The sequence below is a fragment of the Diplotaxodon limnothrissa genome, linkage group LG3 (assembly GCF_057381915.1).
Source record: "Diplotaxodon limnothrissa isolate DT_005_m linkage group LG3, D_limnothrissa_male_GT1.1, whole genome shotgun sequence".
Taxonomy (NCBI): Eukaryota; Metazoa; Chordata; class Actinopteri; order Cichliformes; family Cichlidae; genus Diplotaxodon; species Diplotaxodon limnothrissa.
The window spans coordinates 20370001-20395144 of NC_140598.1; the positions used below are offsets into that span (position 1 = coordinate 20370001).

The following is a 25144-nucleotide window of genomic DNA, read 5'->3' on the forward strand; positions in this document are numbered from 1 at the left end:
GGATGCTGCTGATTGCTGGTTTGAAAGAGTTCCTAAGTGTTGATTGGATGATTGGATGTACAGCAGCTTCTTAAACCCCAGCTCACAGCCACCTCCGCCCTCTACTTCCCTCCTCTGTACCAAATAAGGAGCCAGCTTTGATCCAAATCAGCTAACTGCGCATCACCAGCTCTTCCTCGTCCTCGCTGTCCAGAAGCAGCAGCGTGATGATCTTGACAGGGAAGTGGTGAAGCTGAAGGTGTCACTCTGCTGCCAGTCGTCGTCCCGACAACATGAAGACTTCATCTGTGTCTCTGCTCCTCGGTGAGTCAAACGCTGAAATCCTTCACTCACTCATAGCGTTCATTTATCTTATAACACAGTAACAGAGTGTGTGCTGGATGCTCTCACTGACTGACTCTAAAATGAAATCTCTTCAGGTCTGTCAAAAGTCTGAAGTTACGTTTATGCGAGAAGAAGAGTTCACTCTTCTTCTTTAGTGTTTTTGTTGTTTTAAAGTTCAGATCCATCGTGTGTTCTGGACTCAGAGAGTTGGACCTTCATATCCAGTTTGTTGTCTGTAACCTGTTGACTTGTAGAGAAGTCAGGCAACCTCTTTTTTTTATCGAAGATCAACTTTCATTCAGGAAACCACAGCTGCTAGCTGCAGGTACCACATGCTCCTCTGGTCTGCCTCTGTTATGTAGTCTTCACTTCCACTATAGAGAGCAAACTTTCCTTCATGTGGACTCTAATGAAAGGACTGGAGACTGTTTTTTGTCATTTACCTTACTTTTGTGCATTTTGTTATTTTTCTCATGATGAGCTTCAAACAGAAGCAAACTGGGACTCAAACCTGTGAATAAAGATCAATGAAGCAGCTTCTCCAGGTTTTTATTCAGCAGCTGATGCTGAATAAACAACTAACCCTTATCCCATGGCTTTGGTTTATAAGTTCTGACTGTTTAATCCTGAGAATGCTTTTCTTGCCTGCTGTACCCCTTACTCTTTTATTCCCCATTGCCCATCCATCCAAACTGCTGAGTCTTCATGAAGCCTGAGTGGGGAGCAGTTTCTCTTCTGCTTCCAATAATCAACAATTCCCCAAAATCTGCTTAGTTTGGGAAATGTTTAGGTGCAGGGTGTTGGATTGTCAAAACAGATATGACTAGGGATGGGTATCGAAAACCGGTTCTTGTTGAGAACCGGTTCCCACTGCTTCAATTCCTTGGAAGTGTTTGCCATTTTTGCAAACGATTCCCTTATCGATTCCAGTCGCCCCGAATGACGTCACCACGTTGCGGAGCGTCATTTACCTGGCAGGAAACACGGCGCGAAAGCGGCTCAAAAGTTTGGTTATACTTTACGAGAACGGATGACAACAGGGCAACTTGCAGTACTTGAAAAGTAGATATTTCATTTAAGGGAGGAAACACTACGAATATGCAAAAGCATTTGCTCACAAAACACGCGATGACCTTAAATGAATGTCGTGTTTTTAATTCCGCTCCGGACTCGTGAATCTCAACCCAGCAGCAGCGCTAACGTTTGCACGTCCTCTCCCGTTAATGCGGCAGGTAAATAATCAACTAACAGTGCATATTATGTTAGCGCGATCTGCCTTATTACAAAACCTGACATTACTGTGCATTTAGGTGACCGTGATGAGAGAGACAGAGTCTGGCTCAGATGCTGGCAGTTCTTGCTGCAGTCTACAGGTAGCTTCTCCTTTCAGGCAGGATAGACGAATGTCACGAGCAGTGACTAAGTTTGTGGTAAAAGGCTTGCACCCATTTGCCACAGCAGATGCCCCCGATTTTCGGTAAGTGAATGTGTTTAATTGTAGGCAGGGACATTACTGGATATTCTTGTGTAATTGCTACAGAATAATTTATGTTTTACTTTGTTATTGCTACAGAAGAATATTTATTTTATTATTTTACATTTACAATTTTTTTCCTGGGGACCCTGTGACACCCCATTGAAGAGCCGTAGGCTGGATCTCTTAAGATCTCACTGCTGGGTTTGTAAGGCCATGTTACTCCTAAATTTCTACCTTGTTCAAAGAGAAGATAAAAAACAAAGTTCTAAGCTAATCGACCTTAGTGTTCTCCTTTTTAAAAAGAATCGATAAGAGAATCGATAAAGAATCGAATCGTTAAACAGAATCGAAAATGGAATCGGAATCGTGAAAATCTTATCAATACCCATCCCTAGATATGACGCCCACCTCATTCAGACCAAGTGTACCAACATAGTTTCGTCAGCATGTGTTAAAACTGAGCTGGCGCTTTGTGTGATGTTTATAAGTCTAAATGTACTTTTAAAACCTAAACAGAACCTTCAAAGCGAATTAAAGGTCTCCCCCCTTTAATGTGATGTTTTTGGAACAAGACCAGATTGAAACAGGTTCCTGCCCTCTGACCTTCAGTGACCTCTGACCTGTTGCAGGTGTGTGTGTGCTGCTGCTGTCTGCACTGACTGTTTGTGCAGGTGAGTAGATGAAGTGCACCATGGTCCAGGACAAACACTGAGTGTAAACACTGATAGAAACTGTCCGTCTGTCCTCCAGTCTCTCTGAGCGTCAGTCCAAACCTTCAGCAGTTCTTCACAGCAGCCTCAGTGTCTCTGACATGTGAAGGTCAGCTGGGCTCTGATGGATGGACGGTGAAGAGGGACACAGGAAGTGGGACTGAGTCATGTGGAGCAGGGGGGCGGGGCTTCGGGAGGTTCAATGGTCCATCCTGTGTTTTTGATGAGTTCAGCCCAGTCAGTGGAGTTTACTGGTGTGAAGGTGAAGCTGGAGAGAAGAGTGAAGAAGTCAACATCACTGTATCAGGTAATGAAGTCATTCATTTCATCAGACTAACAGCAGACTGTTGTACCACCTCTAACTCACTCTGTGGGTCTTTTCCTCAGATAAAGAAGTGATCCTGGAGATCCCTGCACTTCCTGTGAGGACAGGAAGTGATGTCACTCTACCCTGTAAAAACAAAATTGGTGGCACAGCTGCAGCTTATTTCTACTTTAATGGACGTCCTGTTGGACCTAAATCAGAGCACATAATCACCATTAACGTGCAGCAGTCTGATGAAGGTCTCTACTGGTGTTCTACTGATGAGTTTGGATCATCTCCTCAGAGCGTTCTGAGGGTCAGAGGTCAGAACACTGACATCACTTCCTGTTTAAAGCCAATCTGCTAAGCTGATGATAAACTGACTTAACCAGCTTCCTCATCTCTCCTGCAGGTTCTGTGACACCAATCTCTGTTGCAACAACAGAAAGAGCAACAACAACAACAACCACCATCACCACTCATATCTCCCATCCTCCTCCTCCTTCCTCCTCCTTCCTCCTCCTCCTCGCGTTCAGCAGGAGGCGTGGATGATGAGCGGCGATAAACTTGCGAGAAGCAAGTTATGCTCAACTCCACCGGTGGAATCTGACAGCGTGGAAAAGTGTGAAAACATCCATGATCACCAACGGATTTCGAAGGGCTGGACTGCTGCATGATGGAGAGGAGGACACCGCCACGGCCCTTCAGAGGGTGTTCGACTCTGACACTGACAACGAGGATTTCTTTGGTTTTGAAAGTGACAACGAAGGAAAGAAGCGGAGAGTGGATGAGGAAGCCACCCTGAGCCTGTTCGTATCCGACACTGGAGAAGAGGACTTTGGTGGTTTTAGTGGCAGGAAGAAGAGAAAGATGGTGAATGACTGACTTTTCTTCTTGTTAAAGCCGTGTCACTGCACCTGAGCCTAAAAGGTAGTTGTTATATTTCCACTGTAGTGTCAATACACTATTAGAGCTTATGCCGAGTCAGACTGCACACACAATAGTTTGTTTACAAGTTGACTTCTTCTTTATTGGGATAACACAGAAGTAACACACACACATAACTGGGCGTGGTGCCCCCTACTGGCGATGGCTTGCATAGCACACAATAATTCTTGGTTCATACATAACAGTAGTCCGAAGCTATTTTTCTGGTGTGCTGTAGGTTATTGTTATGTACTACATTTGTTACCCATTTATGAAGCACAGTACATGTTTTGTACTTGTAATTACTGCTACTTGTACATATACCTAAAAAGTTATGCAAATATGTACCCATAACTTGTTTTTCAAAATATTAATAAAAGGGGTGTGTCTCCAAACAGCCATCTCTTTCCTGACAATTCACTTTGTGCATATTCTCTTACATATGATAAGTCAACATTGAAACACCGGCGGCTTTTAGTCACGTGCGGTAATGTATGTACAAAACAGGATTTTCCCCTGATTTTAGCTTGTGCGGCTAATATTCAGGTGCTCTTTGTAGTCCGGGAAATACGGTAATTTTCTTGAATTCTTAAACATTTTTACATGATATTAGTCGGCGGCTCCTTTACTAAACAGCTCCAACTGTTTGATTTGTTTGAATTTTACAGGACAGCTTTTTCCCGTGTTACTCATTCATTATGGAGCTACTGTAGTTAACATGTAATGCTTCTCTAAAACCCTGTGACACAATCTTCTTTAACATTAGTGCGCATTAACCCCACATCTTCCCTGTTTTATTGCTGATGTTGGCCTGACAGTATTGGGGTAACAATGTCTCCTCTGTTTAGGAGAGGGCAGCAGGGTCACATCCTCACTGACATCACCTGTATTTGCACTACAGTCGTTCCCTTCACTGACCTTTGCTCTCCTTCTCTTTTCCATCAGGTTGTGTAAAACTGAAACAGGCATTAAATGTTTACTACAAATGATGCTTTACACAGAAATGCATTGTTAGCCGTTTTTACACACCAGCCTGTGTGAACCTTTAGTCTGAGCATGGGGTCAAAGGTCAGGACAGAAATGCAGCACTGTAACACACATATACATATGTAGAACATCAGACATTTGACTGATTTGTGTTGTGACAGCTAGTTTTTTCTTTATACAAATAAATCATCATCACACACAGAAGAAATGTGCAGACCGTACATTTATTAGCTAATATCAGTGGATACAAGAAAAATGGTATAAAGACAAACACTAGCAGCCTTAGCGTTTCTGTTCTGAATCTCTAATCTCTCACAGACATTCATCAAACCCTGTCCTCTATCAGCTTTCAACATAAGAAAAGTATTAGGCCTCATTGAAAAACAGTCTGTTTGCAGATGAAGTACTTTAAAAACTATAATTAAAAACATTTCATACACAAATCTGTCATTTATCTAGATTTTCTTGACTGAGTTTACAATTTACTAGAACTGCCAAAAACACATGAATACAAACAAATGATGAAGGATCCACTTCAAGGAAAGTGGAAAAGCCTCTGTTAGCTGCTGTTTGCAGCTGGCACAGTCTAACAGAGGCTAATACCAACGCTAACCAACAGTTTAGCATATCGTCGACAGCTCACCTCAGCATGGCTGTCCTCGGTCTGCAGTGAGCTTTATTAACTTGCACAAAGTTTTACACCCTGTTTGAGAGTAAATAAAAGTGGACATTTCTCAGCTCCAGCATTGACAGCTGAGGTAAACGGTGGACCGACAGCTTATCCACAAAATGGGAAAAACTCCGGTCCAGAATCCGGTCCAGTCCTCGTGGCAGTAAAAACTGTAATCATGCATACATGCTTTTGTCACACGTGACCATTTCGTACAATATAATTGAAGTTTTGGATTTAAAAATTTAGCAGACGTGAACGAGCAACATTCCTGATGAGGCTGGTCAACGCTGTTCAACTAGAAGCCTACGTGGATGATATCCCAGCCTACACATCCCCCTGAACTGAATTGCCTCAGTGAAATACTTGCTCACTCACACCAAACTTCATTAAATGTGAATGTGTTACTTTGCTGGTTCCCAGTTGCAGCTTAAGTGCATCCAATATTAGATTTCCCAGCTTTTCAAACACACCATGAGCTGTGCCATTTTCTGGGCACAGCAGGTTAAAACCATATAAAGATTTCCTGATGTTGTATCTCCAATAACAGGTCACGGCATTTCACTCTCGAGGCAGCCAGTGCCCTCCCTGCAGTCCCAAAAGATTGATTCGGTTCATCTTGACGCACACCTGTGTGCACTTGTATTCAAAAGGTTTTTCCGTGTAATGATCTGATAGTGGGTGTGGGGAGCGATAGCGGGCATGGACAAGATTCAGTATGAGGTACCAAGGTATTCGGGTGAGACCACTTGCTTCTTGGGATCCTTTGGCATCAGGGCTGTCCGGCCTTCAATTGAGCTTTTCAGGTCTATCTTTTTCTTTGTGTGTGTGTGTGTGTGTGTGTGTGTGTGTGTGTGTGTCCTGTCTGGCACTGTAGCAATCAGAATTATGTCTGAAGGCCAAGACAAATGCCCAACAGATTTACTTTCCCAAGTGGGCCTTTTGCAATACTGGTCCACTTGATTGTCATAGTTTATTTGATCTTTATTAGTTATTTTTATAAGTTATTGTAATCAGGCCGGACTGGACTCGGGGACGAGAAAAAAAACAAGAAGAAAAGTTCAGAAGAAAGTTAACAGAAGGAGAGAGAAAGAAAAAGGAGAAGAGAGAGAGAGAGAAAAGACAATGAAAATCTGCTTCATCACCTTTTTTTTCTCTTTTTCCTTTCCCTGGATCACCTGTTGAGAAAGAAAAAAGAAAACAAGCAGAGGAAGACTAGAGCAATCGCATAAACAACATCACGATGATCTATGTGACTATAACAGTAATACTAAATATTAAACATTATTGTAAGATCGACAGCACACAGTGTGTTTTGAGGTAGGAGCCAAAAAGGGTGTAGTTTGTGTGTGTGATCACCGGTGTGTACACCTGTGAGCATGGACGCGCTTGTTTTTAAAAGGTTCCTTCATGTAATGATCTGCTAGAGGGTGTGGGGGGGCCACAGCCCCGTCCTCCAGGGCATGAAGCAGGTATGGAGGAGATCAAAACTCCAGACATCCAGAGGCCCCCAGAACACAAGAGACCAAGGAAGACCAACAGAGGGGCAGCCGCGCCACTGTCCCAGAAAGAGCTGAGGAGAGTCCCAGATGAGGGCTCACTCAGCAGCCGCGGAGCAGAAGCCAGGGGGGGGTGCAGTGACGTGTCCGTGAGCTCCGCCGGCAGCCAGCTGTGCCTGAGTGACCGAGCCCCAGGCCGAGAGGCCGGGGGCACCCCACCCCCGAAATGGCCCGAGCGAGCCCCAGGCTCCAGGCCCCGATAAGCAGCCGCCAAGGAGTGAGCCGGTGTGTACCTGGACGCCCATCCCCGGACACAAAGAACCACCAACGCACTGATGTCTGAGGGCGTCTGCCACCGGATATGAACTTTTTTCAAGACAGTGAATCTTGAAACCAGAGAAAAAATAGAGAGTTTTAACTTGTTTATACAAAGCTAACTGAACCATGTGCTGCATCAACGTGATAATAAAATAATATTATTCACTTTGTTTCTGTCTAAATTTGAATTCTAATAAATATTTTAGCTTGAAATAAGTGAAAAAAATCTGCCAATGGAACAAGTGTTAGAAATGTTCTTCAATCAGCTCTTTTTACTCTCATTTCACAGCCACTACTTTTTACTTTTACTTGAGTAAAGAAGTTGAATTAGTACTTGCTGTATTTTTAACAGTAGTACTTCTACTTCAGTACAGACTGTATGTACCTCCCACCCGCTGCACACAGTCACTGAGTACAGACCGGCTGATTCCTGTAAAGGGAGAGGCAGGAAGAGGCGGAGCAACAGCTGAAAAACAAGAAGCTCAACGTCATTTTGCAGAAGTGAAAGTGTGAGAGAGCAGCAGCAGAGCTGCAGTCGAGTCCTGTTTGTCTCTAAAAGAAGATTCACTGGAGTCCATCAGGTTCCTCTCAGCAACAGTGGTGAGTGCAGCTGATCACACTTCCTGCTTCTACACAAATCTTCACTCTGTTCACTTCATCAGGGCTCTAGAGCGCCACCTCATTCCTCCATGGTGCCACTTAGGCTACGTCCACACTCGCCCGGATAGATTTGAAAACAGCGCTCCGCGTCCACACTAGTGTTTTCAGTCGTTTTCACAGAGTTGTGCGTCCACATTAAGACGGCTGAAAACGCTAACGTTCCAGTCCTGCGCATGCGTGAAACGCAAGACGATTCGACCGGTCTCATTTCTGTCTGCCGCTTATTCACTTTCCGGCTGTTTGAAACGTCGCGGCAAAAGGTGGAGGAAAAGCACCGAGTTTTAAAATGGACTAACAATGAGGTGGAGTTGTTGCTGCGAGTAACACAAAAGTACAAAGTTGCAAAACCGAGAGAGAATTAAAGAATTTGAAGAAAAGCTCTGTGGAGCATGTGCAGACTGATATTCATCTTTAATAGGACTGTCAAAACTGCTGCTGTATAATGCTCTCCACTATCTTTGTTTAATTGGTCACATGCCTGCATCACATGACTAACATGCATCATCGTTTTAGAAAGTCTCTGTTTTCACTGTTCACTGTGACACAAACGCACCGTCTCCAAATTATTTACTTTCCGGCTGTTTGAATCGTCGCAGCAGAGGTGAGCAGCGTGATAGGAGTGGATGTAGCTGTGGGTAATGAGAAAAGATGAAAAGAACGATTGATAACTTTTTCGTTAAGGCCGGTGCTCTGACACGGAGCCATCAACCTCTCAGTGTCTAACACTGGTCTGCAGACGGCATCAGATAATGAGCCACATTAGATGGACTCTGAGCCCACTGACAGTAAAAGGGTGAAGTGTAGACATTTGGAAGAGAGCGGCCTGACCAGTTTCTCTGACTATGATACTGTAAAGCTGACAACATGATGCATTTACTGTGGTGAGTGTGCAAAGACCATGGCAGGTGTTGTGCCAAGGTAGGGATCCCCAACAGGATCTGTTTCCCTGCGTCAGGAACATCGGCTGGGCAGGGAAAGCGGACCCAACGCACTCCGCCTCCATCACGACCAACTAGACGTGGAAGGAGTGATGTTTTAGTGACAACATGAAAGATGAGTGTGACCGTTCAGTTTGTGGGTTACAACAGAAAATGATACATTTATTGTTCTCGTGTGTTATCGGACGGGATCATTTTAACAAACCGAGGACATTTTCCTGATAATTATCTGTATCCTCCTGTAACTTTACTGTTTAAAGAGCTAAAACCTCCAACATTTCAGGATCAATAAGTCCTTATAAGACGTGTTTGTGAGCTAAAAATCAAGAATGTGGGATACTGTTTGTCTGTGTCAGCCAAACAACTTCACATCTTTGTAACGACTGTTAAAAAGATGTTCATCCTGTTGATCCTGTTCATCTGGACGCTGCACTGTACAGCAGACACGACGTTGTTCAGTTTGTGTTTGAGATGAACCAGTTTGTGTCTGAATGTGTTGCTGGGTCTCCACCAGTTACTCTGACAACTGAAGGTTCAAGATTTTTATTTTGACATTTGCACACAGGACCAACAGTCCATGCACAGTGGAATACTTGTGCAGAGCTTTCCAAGTCAAATCACACTTTAACAATATAAAGACAGAAAAAGCAGGAGGATAGAAATGAAGTCCGGAGTAGGGTAGTCGTACTATTTTCTATATACAAAGAAAAAGAAGAAAATGTACAGAGAGTGTGTAGTTCTCTACCTCTTATCGCACTCACAGTGTTGCACATTTGTTCCACAGATCTGTTTCACAAGTCTGTTGTGAGTGTATTGCCCGATGGTCAGTGAACCAATGATACATTCAAAGTGAGGTTAAGTAGTGCTGTGTTATTTTAAGTGTTCAGTGTGTTTTTGTTTGCCGTCAGTCTGACAGTTGTGGGGAAGAAGCTGTTGAAGAATCGTGTTCTGTGTGTGATGCTGCTGTCCGCTCTGTTGTGTCTGAGATTGTATGTGCAGCTTTGTATGTGCAGGTCCATGGATGCAAGTGTTGTTCCCATAATCCTCTCTGCAGACTTTCTGACTCTGCAGAGCCTTCCTCTGTGTCTGTGTAGTGTTTCCATACCAGACAGTGATGCCTGCGGTGAGGATGCTGTCTATCAGTCCTCTGCAGGCCTGGGTGAGAGGGTGGTGGTTCATGCCAGCTTCCCTGAGCAGCCGAATGAAATAAAGCCTTTGCTGGGCTTTTTTCACAGTTGCTGTAGTGTTGAGAGTCCAGCTCAGGTCTGATGTAACCTGCAGTCCCAGGAATCTGTGGCTGTTTGCCCTCTCCACCTCCGTCCCTTTGACGATAAGAGGCTGCAGGGGAGGGAGTTCTTCCAAAAGTGCAGTATTCATTCCTTGGTCCGTGTTGAGGATGAGGTGAAGAAGCTTCTGTGATGAAAAGAAACTTAAAGAAGTCCAGACGCTTTTCTCTCCAAGCTCCTCAGACTACTGACGCTTGTTTCTCTCTTTGTAAAAATGAAATTTAAAGTGAATTTTGAATCAAATGTTTCTCTTCTTTCTCCCTCAGAGTGCAGACATGTCTGCTGCCAGCAATCTGCGATCTGAAGATCAGTTTCTGTGCTCCATCTGTCTGGATGTGTTCACTGATCCAGTCTCTACACCATGTGGACACAACTTCTGCAAAACCTGCATCAGTCAGCACTGGGACATGAATCAGAGCTGTCAGTGTCCCATGTGTAAAGAGACTTTCTACACTCGACCTCAGCTGAAGATCAACACTTTGTTCTCTGAGATGGTTGCTCAGTTCAGACGTGAAGCTCAGCAGAAAGCCAGCAGCAGCAGCTCAGAGCAACAAGCTGCCAAACCAGGAGAAGTTCCCTGTGACGTCTGCACTGGAACCAGACTGAAGGCCCTGAAGTCCTGCCTGGTGTGTCAGACCTCCTACTGTCAGACTCACCTGGAGCCTCATCTGACAGTGAAACGTCTGAAAAGACATCAGCTGGTTGATGCTGTGGAGAACCTGGAAGGCAGGATGTGCACGAAGCACGATAACCTTCTGCAGCTGTTCTGTAAGACCGACCAGACATGTGTCTGCGTGCTCTGCTCTGTTTTAGACCACAAGAACCACGAGTTTGTTCCTCTGAGAGAAGAATATGAAGGAAAGAAGGCAGAGCTGGAGAAGACAGAGGCTGAGATTCAGCAGATGATCCAGAAGAGACGACTGAAGATTCAGGAGATCACAGAGTCGGTGAAGATGAGTAAAGATGCTGCAGACAGACAGAAAGCAGAAGGTGTTCAGGTCCTCACGGCTCTGATGGAGTCTGTTGAGAGACGCCTGAAGGAGCTCATGAAGGAGATCGAAGACAAACAGGAAGCTACAGAGAAACAGGCTGAAGGTCTCATCAAAGATCTGGAACAGGAAATCTCTGAGCTGATGGAGAGAAGCTCTGAGGTGGAGCAGCTCTCACGCTCTGAAGACCACCTCCACCTCCTCCAAAGCTTCTCCTCCCTGAAAGCTGCTCCACCCAGCAAGGACTGGACAGAGGTCAGAGTTCATCCACCATCATATGAGGGGACTGTGGGGAGAGCTGTGGCTCAGCTGGAGGAGACAATCAGGAAACCCATGAAGAAGAAGCTGTTAGAGGCTGAGCTGCAGAGGGTGCAGCAGCATGAGGTGGATGTGACTCTGGATCCTGATACAGCTCATCCTGATCTCATCCTGTCTGATGATGGAAAACAAGTGTATGATAGTGATGTGAGGAAGAAACTTCCAGACAACCCAGAGAGATTTTCTCTGTGTGCTGATGTTTTAGGAGAGCAGAGTTTCTCTTCAGGCAGATTTTACTTTGAGGTTCAGGTTAAAGGAAAGACTGACTGGGATTTAGGAGTGGCCACAGAGTCGATCAACAGGAAGGGAGAAATCACACTGAGTCCTCAGGATGGTTTCTGGACTGTGATGCTGAGAAATGGAAATGAGTACAAAGCTAATGCGTCCCCTTCAGTCCCCCTCTGTCTTCATCCTGGTCCTGAGAAGGTGGGGGTGTTTGTGGATTATGAGGAGGGTCTGGTCTCCTTTTATGATGTAGGTGCTGCAGCTCTGATCTACTCCTTTACTGGCTGCTCCTTCACTCACAAACTCCACCCATACTTCAGTCCCTGTCCTAATGATGGAGGTAAAAACTCTGCACCTCTGATCATCTGTCCTGTCAATCAAACTGATCAACGACTGATTTTATTGGATGAATGATTGATTTTTCTTGAAGGGAACAAATGAACATATTGAGTGTAAATCCTCTACAGTCTCCATGTTTCTATAGAATCTGATCATCAGGACTCTGATTCACACTTTGATTCTCATGGAGTTTGATTTGAACAGAAGAAAAGTTGAATCAGGAAATGTTCCCACTGATGGAGACTCGAGCTGAAGAGCAAATATCAGAGAACAAATGTCCAAAAGCTTCATTTCCAATAAAGTTTGTTCAATGCTTTGAGTGAATCCAGACTCATGTGTGGCTGTTATACGGAGCATCAGAGTCCAGCTGAGTTATGTTGGATACAAACTGCTTATTTTGGCTCTGTGAGGAGTTTTGTTCACTGAAAACTGATGAGACGGATAATATTCAAAGAACTCTGTAGAGATTCATGCATCCATGTTCTCCACCTGCAGGTGTGGAGGAGAAAGGTGGAGCACAGACTGCTGCATCCTTCCAGTCACATCATTTTGATGATTATATTTGCATGTTGTGATGATTTGGGTTAAAGACAAACAGAGTTGAACGGCTGCAGTCACAGCATGAAGACGATGCTGAAGCTGAGCTGTCAGTGAACATGTTTCACTGTGATTTGATTTGAAGAATAGAAAGTGTGTGTGGCTGCTGACAGCTGCAGTCTCTGCTAGTCTGCATAACACACACACAACTTTCCCCCTGAGGCAACGATGCAGCAACAACACAAAGAACAGCTGCAGACACACACACACACTGTTAAAGAACACTTTACTGTTTAAGGCAGAATTCCTCAGTAACAATGATTTGAGTCTACTGTGTCTACTGTGGTTTCCAACATACAATCTACTGAAACATGTTTTTCTTTCTGCCGTACAAACTATTTGATCACAACATCTTTGCTTTTTTCCTCCAATCGTTTATTCTGATTATTTTATTTAGTTTAACTAAGAAAAGCTTAAAATTTAACTCTTAACCTGATTTAAACGTTTAATTTCTCATTAACTCAGACTTTTAATTTATTTCCTTGTTTAATGTATTATTTCTTTATCCTTGTTTAAGTTTTGCCGATCCTTTCTGTGTAACCTGTTTAATCTGACCTTTGACCTTTTAATTTTAATTTAACAGTACTCTTGTTTTGACCTTTGACCTCTTTATTCCTTATAACCAAATAAACCCTTTTATCTGATATTTTCACCTTATTGATTGATTATATATATCTATTATATTTTCTCACCTTATTTTGACCTTTGACCTATGTCCTTGTTAGCCTTGATCTTCCTTCATTAAACGTGAAATTTCTGTCACCTTTGAACTTAAAGCTTAAATCAAACCTTTGTTAAAAAGCTTCTTACCAACTTGTAATTCCAACTCTCTGCATTAAACACGTATCTTATCATATAAACACTGGATCACTGAGAGAACTTTAGGCAGAACCAAATGAAGCAGCTGACCTCGTCAAACTCACAGCGACAGTAACTGACAGTGAATTATTTTAATCTTCTTCATTGTATTTGTTAGAAACATTTATTTTCCTTTAATTGGACTTTGGTTAAGTTAAATCCGATGTATTAACCGACCTTTGAGGTGAAGTGCAGCTGCGAAGAACGCTACGGCAGGCAATGAGGTGCGTTTAATGTCGCTCTGTTAATTTGAGCGTCCATAAATTGAATGTCTTATTTTTTCTTACTTTATTATTGCTAATTTATTGGAGAATTAGGCCATTTAATTAAGATAGATTTTATGTTGTTGGTGGTAAAGATCTGGATGGATGCTTTATTCTGTGTTTCTATTTTTCAGTTTTACTTTTCAAGACTTGGTGAATTGCCTTTTTCTACTTTTTGTTTAGTTTTGTTAAAATTAGCAGCAGTGAGAAGTGTTGTTGTCGGTCTTGAATATATTTGATGTAGCCCATACTGTTAAGGTAAGTGTCATGTTTTTAGTTGTTAGTCTGATGAAGAATCTTTTATTTTTCTCCAAAAGTTGATTGTGTTTATCTGGACATAGTGTTTTTCAGGTCCAGCTGAATGCAGGTTTCCCCAGTCTTATACGTGTCAGGAGCATCAGCACAGCTGAAATGCATTTTTCCTAAGCACCGCGTCTCTGTGGCTTTTAAACCCCAAAACACGCTAAAACAAAAATGGGTCCACCCCAAGGATGGGGTCCCCCGGTGTAGTTTCCACTGTGACAGACTGTAGGCTTCCTCAGAGTGAGGCTGAGAGCGGCAGGCCCAGCTGGAGTCTGACCCGTGTCACACAGTGGAGGTCAAACCTTCTGTGCCACAAACACCAGATTAACCAGTTTCACTCATCATCCTTCTACTGTCAGATTTTACTGGTGCAGGTTTGATGAATCACCATCTGAGAACGTCTCTGATGTGGGCGCCACTCACAGGGATCACTTCCTGTAGAAGGGTCACATGACCTGTTATAGGCCGTTTGTGATGATGACAGCGACGCCCCTTTCGTGTGAGGTTAAACCCAGAGAGCTTCGTGTGACCTCTGACCCTGATCACCAGCGTTAGGGTCAGTGAAGGCGAGATACCATGTGACAGGAGGAGGAACAATAAAGTTTTATTTGTACGAACACGTAGAACAGATGAAGTCAGAACGAAGCAGGTGGAGCTCAGTCAGGGTGGAGGTGCAGACAGGTGAGCTGAAGGGGAGGAGCCAGTCTGGTCAGGAACTCTCTGTCTCCTCAAGTGAACCTCCTCACCTCTGAAACACACACACACGACTCTGAAGGTTGCAGTCAGGGTGGTGAGGGTGGGGTTACCTTCTGGTCTCTGGTTGGTGTGTTTCCTGCAGGTGAGGCTGAGCGGCCGAATCATGACATCGCTGCTGCACAGACACAACAGGAAGTGGAGGAGGAAGTCGCGTCCCCGTCACACACCTGAGACAGACACAGAGGTTATGTCTCTGCAGACTCACGGCTCGGCCCTGTGGAAACGTCCTGCAGGACGCCTGTTTCTCTCTGTGGTGGCCCCCCCACAGCGTCTCCACCGTGCTTCACTGTGTGGACGCTGTTCTTTGGGTTGTAGCTGCATCTTCTTCTCGTTTCACCTCCTCTGACCACAGGACGTTTCAGTCTGCAGGTCTTCGTCCTCAGCAGTGTGGCTGAAGGTGTCTGCAGACGTGGAGCTCTGTGAGCTCACAGTGCGTCCCTGTGCAGCCTGTAGAGTCTTTGAAGTCTTTGCTCTGACAGGCTTGTTCTGTGCTGGGCGGCTCTTTGACTTTCTTCAGGTTTCCCTTCCTGACACTCTGATAACCTCAGATATCCACAACGTGAATCCTCACAAACATCTTTTTCTCTCTTTTCACTCAAACCTTCTGACGTTTTCACACCGACTGTAAATATGAAGAAAACCCTCAGTTTGACGCCACGCCCCCAAACCAGTTCAGCAGTAAAGTGTGAGCAGACGGAGCTGTTACCAGGATGTAAACAGGATGTGCCCTTTCACAGTTAAAGCCTCAGGAATAAAAACATGACCCGATCTTAAATTTTTAAAGATAAAATAAAGTTTAAAGACGACGATGAGCACGTGACTCACTGCTCAGAGCCCACTCACCCAGGTGCATGATGGGAGCAGGAGGAGGAGGCTGGGCCGAGCGTATAGAAACCAAACAAACAAATAAACAACAGCACGACAAACACGTGAACCAGACTTTACCTGTAAACTTACCTGGTGTCTCCCAGGGAGACCACAGTTATGGAGCTGACAGGTAAGTACGTGCAGTACACACTTCCTGTCCTGAAACACACACACAGGTAAACCGCACAGGTACGTAACCATCGGCGTGACTTTGTATTGAACATTGGGGGGTCAAGATCTCTGTCTAAATAAATAAATCTGGGTACATTTCCAGATGATTAAACAACTATTTTGCTGGTAACACCTGAAACCAGTAAAGAAAACCAGCAGCCTATTAATGCAAGATAATCCATAACTTTATTGGGGCTGACATTGTTGGAAATGAGTCCAAATAAAGAGTCCAAACATTTATAAGCCTGTCTATGTGTGTCTCACCTGGACAGCCTCCTCTGGACACCAGACAACAGCAGAGTGTTACCCGGCAACAGGCCAGGTGGGTAGGGGGTAAGTAAGTTAGCTGGATTTGATTGTTGACGATTTCACGTGATCCTGGATCGTTCGGTTCTCCGAAGCTCATCCGGGACTTGCTGTCATAGCAACAGATCCGTAAGCGTAAACCTGCTCGGGAGCAGGCTTACTTTATGTAAACAGGATTAGATCACAGCCACTCAGGTATGTCCGCTTCATGTATACGAAAGCAACGGTGAAATATACTCACTCAAATGAGCAATCCTATTTATCCATATTGTATATTCTGTATCTATATATGTGTATATGTGTATATGTGGTGTATTTATGCTTATATCCTTACTCTCATTCCCCTTAATGTATCTGTAACATGCAACTTCTTTCGGTGCTTTGCTACTGGAAACTGAATTTCCTGGAGGAACCCACCCGAGGGATTAATAAAGTTTCATCTAATCTAATCTAATCTAATCTACTTGGGTTTTCTTCCTGCAGGCCTCATGTTTACTCAAGGTTTAGTTCTGTCTTCATGCTGATTTTCTTGTTCAGTCGTGTCTCATGTTGCAGTTTGTCAATCCTGTCCCTGTGCTCTGTGTTCCCTCTGTTCAGTATCAAGTCTGTGCCTCATGTGTTTCCTGTTTTATTTTGATAGTCCCTGTCCTGTGTGCAGTGTGCTTGGTTTTGCTTCCCTTCTGTCATTAGGCCTGATTTGTCCCAGATGTGTTACCACCTATTCCCCATCTTCTCGTAGTCCTGCTTGTGTATTTAAGCCCTGTGTTTCTCTGTTAGTTGTTGTGTTGTACCCTCACTGTACTGTGTTTTGTTTTCTATGTGCTTCTGGTAATGTTCTGGTTCACTCTTTCCTGGTTTGATTTTCTACTTTCCCGGGTTTCTAGTTTGGGCTCAAGTTTTGAGTTTCTAGTTTTGTTTTCTTCTATTTCTATTTGAATGTTCTCCAGCAATAAAGCTGCCACTTTAGTTAATCATTCTGTCTCTGGGTCCTGCGTTTGGGTCCTACATCCTGCCTGCCACCTCAACACCTTTAATTTTACAGCTTCTTAGTTATTATAAAGTGCTGCAACTCATAATGTTTTCTAAGATAGTAAAACCAGATTTAAACCGACTACTTCTACAAAGATGGAGCTAAAGTGATGATATACATTTATAGTTTGGACTTGGACACATACAGTCTGTTTTTCCTTATAACTACATGTGAGTTCAATTAACATTTTGTAGGAAAAGGGAATTTGTTTTTTAAAAGGATTATAGATTCGGAGCTGAATTACCCAACGGAACATCTCATTCACTGACGTTTGCTGGAGAAGCTGCTCTGCCTCTTTGTGATGGAGCAGCAGCGTGACGTACTGAAGACTGTTAACGGGGAAGTGCTGAAGCTGAAGGCGTCTCTCTGCTGCTCAGACTGACGTTCAGTCGTCATCCAGACAACATGAAGACTGCACCGGTCTCTCTGCTCCTCGGTGAGTCAAACACTAAAATCATCGATTTATTTATCACAGCTCCAACAAACAATATGGCAGGAAAACAACCTTTCAGCAGTTACAAGCTTGCAGCTACTGACTTTAAAGTTCATGTAAAAATTCTGAAAAGTTTCGTCAAGGCAGGAGGAACAGTTCATTCTCCTTCTTATGTCTTTCTGGTTTCATTTGATTGGTGGCTGTGAAGTTGGGCAGGAACCAAGAAGTGATGTTAATGTTGAATAATGGAGCTCACAGTTTTAACTGAAATGTATGAAGAGTGATAGAAAATGGTTTCAAACATGCATGATGAAAGTTTTTCGGTTTAAATCGATCTCATCAGCACTGCAAACCTCTCAGAGGTTCAGCCCCTCAGCAGTTTAACCTGGAATCCTGCAGGAAAGTCACCATATAGTCTGGACTAAGTCAGTGATTAAACTTTCTGCCCAGCTAAGTGTCAGTAACATGAAGACCAAAAGAACAAAAGAGACTTGACCTCTTTTCATCAAACATCTCTTCAGTCAGGAAACCACAGCCTCTGACTGCATGAAGCACAGGGTCCTCTGACTGCGTCCCCTGTTTTATCTAGTCTTCACTTCCTCTATTCACAGCCAATTTTCCATTAAGAGGACTGAGTGTATTCAAACAACCACAGATGGTTTTGACTGTTAAAGTTCCCATTCCCGTTGACATGATGACCTTTAAACAGCAGCAGTGTGGGAGTGAAACAGGCCGCAAATCTGAAAATAAAAACTGTGCTTTTGAAGGGTGGCTTCTTAGTCCCACACTTTCTTCTCTGCACATGAATGAAAGCTCATCCATGCACAGTTCCTTCTCCATTGTTTACAATGCTGTGCACTGATGTTTACCGTTGATTGCCATCTGATCAAAAAATGTATAGAAAACAGGAAAAGACAGGCTAACCTGCGTTGCTGTCTCGGTGGTATTTTATAACTTCCTGTTCCTGTTACAGTGCACGGTGGTGTTTGTGTAGTTTAATCTGCGTGGCTCACAGATCTGGCAAAAATACAGACCTTCCATAATTAAGTAGAAGTACAAATACTACTGTTCAAAAATACTCCAGTAAAAGATGAAGTACTGATTCAACTTATTAACTCAAGTAAAAGTAAAAAAAAGTACAGACTATGAAATGTACTCAAAGTAAGAAAGTACAAAGTAGTAGCAGTAAAACCCTGGCTGATTGTGACCCACACCCATTACCACACCTTGGCTCATGTGATTAGGTAGAGGATCATCAGGGGGTCCATTGTCCCTCTCAGGGGGAAACTCCCACTGAGCTTAAATGTGGGTCTCTTCACCGTTTGATCCTAGAACTGAAGAAGCTTCTCAGATGAGAGGTGAAACGTCTTCAAGCAACTCAAAGAAGTCCAGACGCTTTTCTTTCCAAGCTCCTTAGGTTGTGGCAGATACTTCAGGAGATTAAAAAGTTTCCTGAGAGAAAAAAAACAACAACAAAAAAAAAACTGTGCAGCCTCAGTCTTTCTTTAAATGACCTCTGACTTTCAGTGACCTCTGACCTGTTGCAGGTGTGTGTGTGCTGCTGCTGTCTGCACTGACTGTTTGTGCAGGTGAGTAGATGAAGTGCACCATGGTCCAGGACAAACACTGAGTGTAAACACTGATAGAAACTGTCCGTCTGTCCTCCAGTCTCTCTGAGCGTCAGTCCAAACCTTCAGCAGTTCTTCACAGCAGCCTCAGTGTCTCTGACATGTGAAGGTCAGCTGGGCTCTGATGGATGGACGGTGAAGAGGGACACAGGAAGTGGGACTGAGTCATGTGGAGCAGGTGGGCGGGGCTTCGGGAGGTTCAATGGTTCATCCTGTTTGCTTGATAAGCAAAGCGAGCCAATCAGTGGAGTTTACTGGTGTGAAGGTGAAGCTGGAGAGAAGAGTGAAGAAGTCAACATCACTGTATCAGGTAATGAAGTCATTCATTTCATCAGACTAACAGCAGACTGTTATACCACCTCTACATCACTCTGTGGGTCTTTTCCTCAGATAAACATGTGATCCTGCAGATCCCTGCACTTCCTGTGAGGACAGGAAGTGATGTCACACTACGCTGTAAGAACAAAACTGGTGGCACAGCTGCAGCTTATTTCTACTTTAATGGACGTCCTGTTGGACCTAAATCAGAGAAAAACATCACCATTAACGTGCAGCAGTCTGATGAAGGTCTCTACTGGTGTGCTACTGATGAGTTTGGATCATCTCCTCAGAGCTTTCTGAGGGTCAGAGGTCAGAACACTGACATCACTTCCTGTTTAAAGCTAACCTGCTGAGCTTATAATAAATTCAATGACCCAGTTTTATCATCTCTCCTGCAGATGTCTATGACACCACCACCATTTCACCAAGTGCCACCAAACCACCACCAACAACAACTACCAATCTCAATTCCCCTCCTTCTACATCGTCCTCCTCCATCATCTCACCTGTAGCTGCTCTGGGTTCTCTGGGTCTTCTAGATCTTATTCTGGTTGCAGCTTTGCTGTTTTGGAACAAAAAAATAGGTATAAAGTGTGTCAAACCCCCCAGAGCTCATTAGATCAAACATTTTACATGGAAAAATATATTTTCCTTAATAATTATGTAATTATATACTATAATTCAATTATAAACTGTCCCCATTCACATTGGGGGGGTCAAGATCTCTGTCTAAATAAATAAATCTGGGTACATTTCCAGATGATTAAACAACTATTTTGCTGGTAACACCTGAAACCAGTAAAGAAAACCAGCAGCCTATTGATGCAAGATGATCCATAACTTTATTGGGGCTGACATTGTTGGAAATGAGTCCAAATAAAGAGTCCAAACATTTATAAGCCTGTCTATGTGTGTCTCACCTGGACAGCCTCCTCTGGAAACCAGACAACAGCAGAGTGTTACCCGGCAACAGGCCAGGTGGGTAGGGGGTGTGGCTTAAGTCCAGGTACACCTGCAGACTCCTCCCAGCTTGGTCACAAAGAGTGAGACGCACACCTGCACACACACATTCAGCTAACAGTCAGACCTGAGACTCAGACCTGAAGCACTGATGCCTGCAGTTCCTCTAGTGTCCAGCAGAGGCAGCAGTGAGTCGCCCCCATAGACTCCCATGTTAAAACTTCACAGCAGAAAAAGCCTGATACACAAACCACCTGTGTGTTTGTACCTGAGTGTGTGTGTCCAGAGTGGGCAGTCCTGTTGTTCACACTGATCCTTTCAGACACCACACCCTGAAAACACACCAGCTCTGAGCTGAAACACACACACACACACACACACACACACACACACACACACACACACACAGCAGTAAGAGTTTAAAGCAGGCTGGAGCTGCAGTTCCTCAGATGGCCAAAGGGGGCGACTCAGACGAGAGTTTACCTGCAGTCTAAGACACCTGAGACGGACAAGACTGCGGGTGGGACGGCCTGAAAACACAGAGAATAGAGATGGGAAATGTGATGTCATTCTGGGGTAAAACCACAAAGGATTGTGGGTACGCGTGGCAAGCGGTACTAGCGCATGCAGGCTTTCACACGAAAACAGTCACACAGTAATAAAAAGAAACACAAAAATGGCAAGAAGCTGCTGTATTATTAACTGCAATAGCCGGTCACATGACAGCCACGGGAAGCCGACGGGTAAAGAGATCGGTACTTATCGGATTACGTCGTGGAAGAGAAATTGTTCGAGCCATGTTTCCAAAGTAACTGAACTTTAACTGAACTTCCAAACAGAGCTACTAGATCACTTAAATTACACAATTGAAAGCATGAAAGCATGTGTGTATTGTTTGTGTATTTATACACAAGCACTCATATATATTCAAATAATTTAAACAAATGTTCATTTACCTGTTACCAGAGATGGGTAGTAATGCGTTACTGATTACTTTTTTCAAGTAACGAGTAAAGTAAGGGATTACTATTGCAAAAACGGTGATTAGATTACCGTTACTTTCCCGCAGGAACGCTGCGTTACTGCGTTACTAAAACCGTGATTTTTTGCCAGAATGTCTCACGACAGTGACGTAAGCGAGTGTGCCGTTCGTGACAATAGCTGTCTGCAGAACAACAGTGGATCACATATCAAGTGCGGGAGAGAGTATGAGCGTGCAGCGTTTAAAGCGTGGAAGTACTGACCTTACTTTGAGTTTGATTCCATAAAAAGTAACAAAAACATTAGCGTCCGTTGTGCGTGGGAAGAAAACTTCTTTTTAAAGTGAAAAAAAACCCCTAAACTTCCAAGCAAGTACCGAGTGCGCAACGACGTAATGGGAAACTCACAGAGAAACTCGCGGATTCTTCCACTGACCGCTGCGGCACACCTGCACCAGGGTAAACCTCCGCCTACCCCACTCCTGCTTTACAGGTGAAAATAGAGCAACAGGACCGCTGAGTCTTTGACTTTATTTATTTTCTGCTGTGTTTTACTTGCATCTATTTGAAAGACTGAGTGTAAACACAAAAAATATTTTATTTTATGAGCTGGAATGTGCAGAAAATAGGTTTAAATGTTAAACTAATTTATTCAAGTCAGAGAATGTTGCATATAATTAAATTTTTGCTTGATGCATAAAGTTAAAAGATTAAAACTGATAAAACAAGTTAAAAAAAAGAGACTTTTCCATTTGATTACATTTTGTATGATGGATTATGCAGAAAAAGTAGAATTGGGCTGAAAGATCTATCGCTTTATCACCTCTTCAGGTTGTAAATCATGTTTTTAAAAAGTAACTAAGTAATTAAGTAATTAATTACTTTTCAAAATAAGTAATCAGTAAAGTAACGGGATTACTTTTTTGGGGAAGTAATCAGTAATTAGTTACTGATTACTTTTTTCAAGTAACTTGACCAACACTGCCTGTTACTACCACACACCAAATCCGGTCGTTGGTACTTGCTGGCTTGTGTAGCCTCTAGGTAACAAAAGCTCAACACTGCCCCCTAGCATCCTGGAGCACTTCTGTTGTCTTCTGTATGTGCTTCGGAGTTTGTACGTGCTTTGTCTGTAGGGGCCACCGTAAATATACTTTTTTATTCACTCCACATAAAATGTAATAAATAAATCATATAATACAAAAACCAACTAATTACATTTCAACTTTTAACTATTTAAATTTTCAGCTTTTTCCTTTTACAAATTTAAAGTGAAACAACACAAAACACTGCAAACCACAACACAATTAAATATAAATTATAATATGAAAACATAAAGAAGATGCACATTCTCTGTCATATGGACCTGCATGAATAAACTTTCTGAATCCTTTATCATCTGCAACTGAAAATAGTTGTGGAAGATTACTATACCTTTCTAATGTGACGTTGTTGTCCCTGCCTCTCTTTCTCTCTCCCTCCCGCTCTGTTCCTGTGCTACTGAGTGTAACTACCGCTCCTCCCCCCTCTGCTCAGTGAAGCGAAAAAAAGTGCGAGAGAGAGAGAGAGAGAGGGTGAGAGAAAAAAAAAACCCACGGCTCGCGATAAGGAGCCGGCTCGTGTCGTTCACGTCAAAGAGTCGGCTCTGAGAGTTTCCTTCGCGACCGACACATCACTAGCTGGGATAACCACATTTACTCAGGGCCTTCTTGATGTGATGTTCCTCCTGGCCGCTGTGTCTGTGGGGATGGTGTTCGCTCTGTGTTGTAGCGTCCTGATGACTCCCAGTTTGTGCTCCATGCTGGCAGACGTCTTCGGTTTAGAATCTTTTATTATTTGTCTCATGTTTAAATCCTCGTCTTTCTCATTCCTGCAGAAAGGACGCTGTCATCAAGTCTGAGTCAAGTCACCTATCAGGATATGAACTTCAGACAATCAGCCAATAAAATTACAGATACACACTCACATGTTGTTTTCTCCAGTCCGAGGACACTGCAGGTACACATTCAGCTGTTATCCAACAAGTTATTGCTTCACAAAATATGATTATGACCCTTTGTCCACTGTGGGTCCTTGTGATAATTTCTCTGCTCCTCTATTCTTCTTGTCTTTCCATCTCCTGGATTCTCTTTTAACCATCTACTCATTCTCGTTCTCTTGTGCATCAGGGCTGAGTTATTGATGGAGTTTCCCAGATCAAATTTAAAGGAGGATGGGAAGAAGAGGATTTTCTCTCTGCCAGTCCCGTCAGCTCCCTGCTAAGATTTAGAGCTTGTCCTGTTTTTCAGTATGAAGGCCCTGCTCATCTGTTTTTCTTGCCATTGCTTAAAAAGTGTACATTCTGCATCCAAATGTCCAGCTGCCTTCAACTTTGATGTTTGTCTTGGCCAAAAATAAGCCTTCAGTTTATTCCTTTGTTTAAATAAAAATCTCTTGCTGATAAACTGAACCCTGGCTGTGGCGTCAGAGTAGCGCTATATAAGTGCTACATAAGAACCAGTCCTTCTACCATTTACTAAAAGCAGGCTTTTGCCAGGGCTGCAAAGGGATTTGTAAAGAATGAGTTTTTAGTGTACTATGCTTCAGGCAGTTGTTGCATGGAAGTGGCTGTTACTGAAAGTCCAGCACAGACCTGTAGTGACAGCCAGTGATTGGCATTTTGAAATGATAATAATAGCATAATGATTTAAAATTCCAGGTTCCTAATGAAGGTCTTGCAGATAAACAGTAACACATTCTATAATTTATTATTAATAAATAATAAACAGGTGGAGCCGGTAGCTCAGCATGTTTGATTTGGCAGTTTTGCACTAGATGAGCTTCCTGAGGCAACTCAAACGGGATCTGTGTTTGCAGGTGGAACTGAACAACAACCTCTCCATTGGAGCCAACAATAAAAACATGAATAACAATAAGCTTTATTTGGGGCTCTGATTTTTTTCTCCTCTTCATGCTGCCATGTGTATTTGACCTCTGTCTCTAAATTAATCTGAAAGTTTCTTGTTCTGGACAAATTTAAATGTAAACCCATTTTCTAAACATTTTAAATTTAAAAACGGTGTAAATAAACAAAGAATAAAAAGATTTGTAAATCTTATATTTTATTAACAATACAATACCAAAAACAGGTTAAAAGGAGAGAAAGTGGTACCAAAGACCAACAGCTGGAGGAGGAACACTTCCAGAAATGACTGTCAATGAACACAGTTCACCACACCACCTATTCCAGGAGCGCAGCTTCATAGTAGGAGAGTCAGGTGCTGAACTGGCCTGCCTGCAGTCCTGATCTTTCATCAATGAAAACATCTGGAGCATCATTGTGATGGAGTTACACCGTCCCGAGCCGCCGACAGCTGATCTGGGCGCATACACGCACCACCACCATTAGTTTTTACAATTACCGTGGCTGCGCGGCTTTTCGGCGACCGGGCAGATAAACAAAAAAGGGTGAGAGGTATATTTTGAGCAGCGCAGAGGGTGGCCAACATATTTTCCCACTTACCTTCAATAAAGCCGGTCGCGGAGACTCGCTATGATCGCCGATTATACGGGGGTTATGCAAGCCGATGGTATGGTGTTCCGGGGTTTAAATAGTGGGTTCGCGTGCGCTTGAAGGGTCACGTGAACTGCATTATTCTTTTGGTTTGTTTGGTGTTATTGTGAAACACTGTAGGCTGCCTGGAAGTGGCCATAAATGTCT

General features: G+C 43.4%; 3 protein-coding genes across 3 annotated transcripts; all 3 read left to right on the top strand.

Moving 5' to 3' along the window:
* Positions 1-272: 272 nt before the first annotated feature.
* On the top strand, positions 273-3367 carry LOC146634848 (uncharacterized). The gene is made up of 5 exons (XM_085349973.1): positions 273-303; positions 2431-2472; positions 2552-2818; positions 2899-3138; positions 3228-3367. Exons 1-5 carry the CDS (start codon positions 273-275, stop codon positions 3365-3367), a joined length of 720 nt encoding a protein of 239 aa, XP_085206099.1.
* Positions 3368-10375: 7008 nt separating this feature from the next.
* On the top strand, positions 10376-12769 carry LOC146634849 (E3 ubiquitin-protein ligase TRIM21-like). The gene has a single exon (XM_085342412.1). It carries the CDS (start codon positions 10376-10378, stop codon positions 12044-12046), a length of 1671 nt encoding a protein of 556 aa, XP_085198538.1. The 3' UTR covers positions 12047-12769.
* A 4743-nt stretch (positions 12770-17512) lies between these two features.
* LOC146634850 (uncharacterized) lies at positions 17513-20551 on the top strand. The gene is made up of 6 exons (XM_085349974.1): positions 17513-17558; positions 19103-19144; positions 19224-19493; positions 19574-19813; positions 19903-20088; positions 20433-20551. Exons 1-6 carry the CDS (start codon positions 17528-17530, stop codon positions 20549-20551), a joined length of 888 nt encoding a protein of 295 aa, XP_085206100.1. The 5' UTR covers positions 17513-17527.
* Positions 20552-25144: the final 4593 nt, after the last annotated feature.

Bases quoted from the DNA above. Each gene is read 5' to 3' on its own strand.
- LOC146634848 (XM_085349973.1), top strand. From the start codon at position 273: ATGAAGACTTCATCTGTGTCTCTGCTCCTCG. The intron at 2,819-2,898 runs GTAATGAAGTCA...TCTTTTCCTCAG, and splicing joins AGTCAACATCACTGTATCAG to ATAAAGAAGTGATCCTGGAG. The intron at 3,139-3,227 runs GTCAGAACACTG...TCTCTCCTGCAG, and splicing joins GAGCGTTCTGAGGGTCAGAG to GTTCTGTGACACCAATCTCT.
- LOC146634849 (XM_085342412.1), top strand. From the start codon at position 10,376: ATGTCTGCTGCCAGCAATCTGCGATCTGAAGATCAGTTTCTGTGCTCC.
- LOC146634850 (XM_085349974.1), top strand. From the start codon at position 17,528: ATGAAGACTGCACCGGTCTCTCTGCTCCTCG. The intron at 17,559-19,102 runs GTGAGTCAAACA...GACCTGTTGCAG, and splicing joins ACCGGTCTCTCTGCTCCTCG to GTGTGTGTGTGCTGCTGCTG. The intron at 20,089-20,432 runs GTATAAAGTGTG...TCACCTGGACAG, and splicing joins GTTTTGGAACAAAAAAATAG to CCTCCTCTGGAAACCAGACA.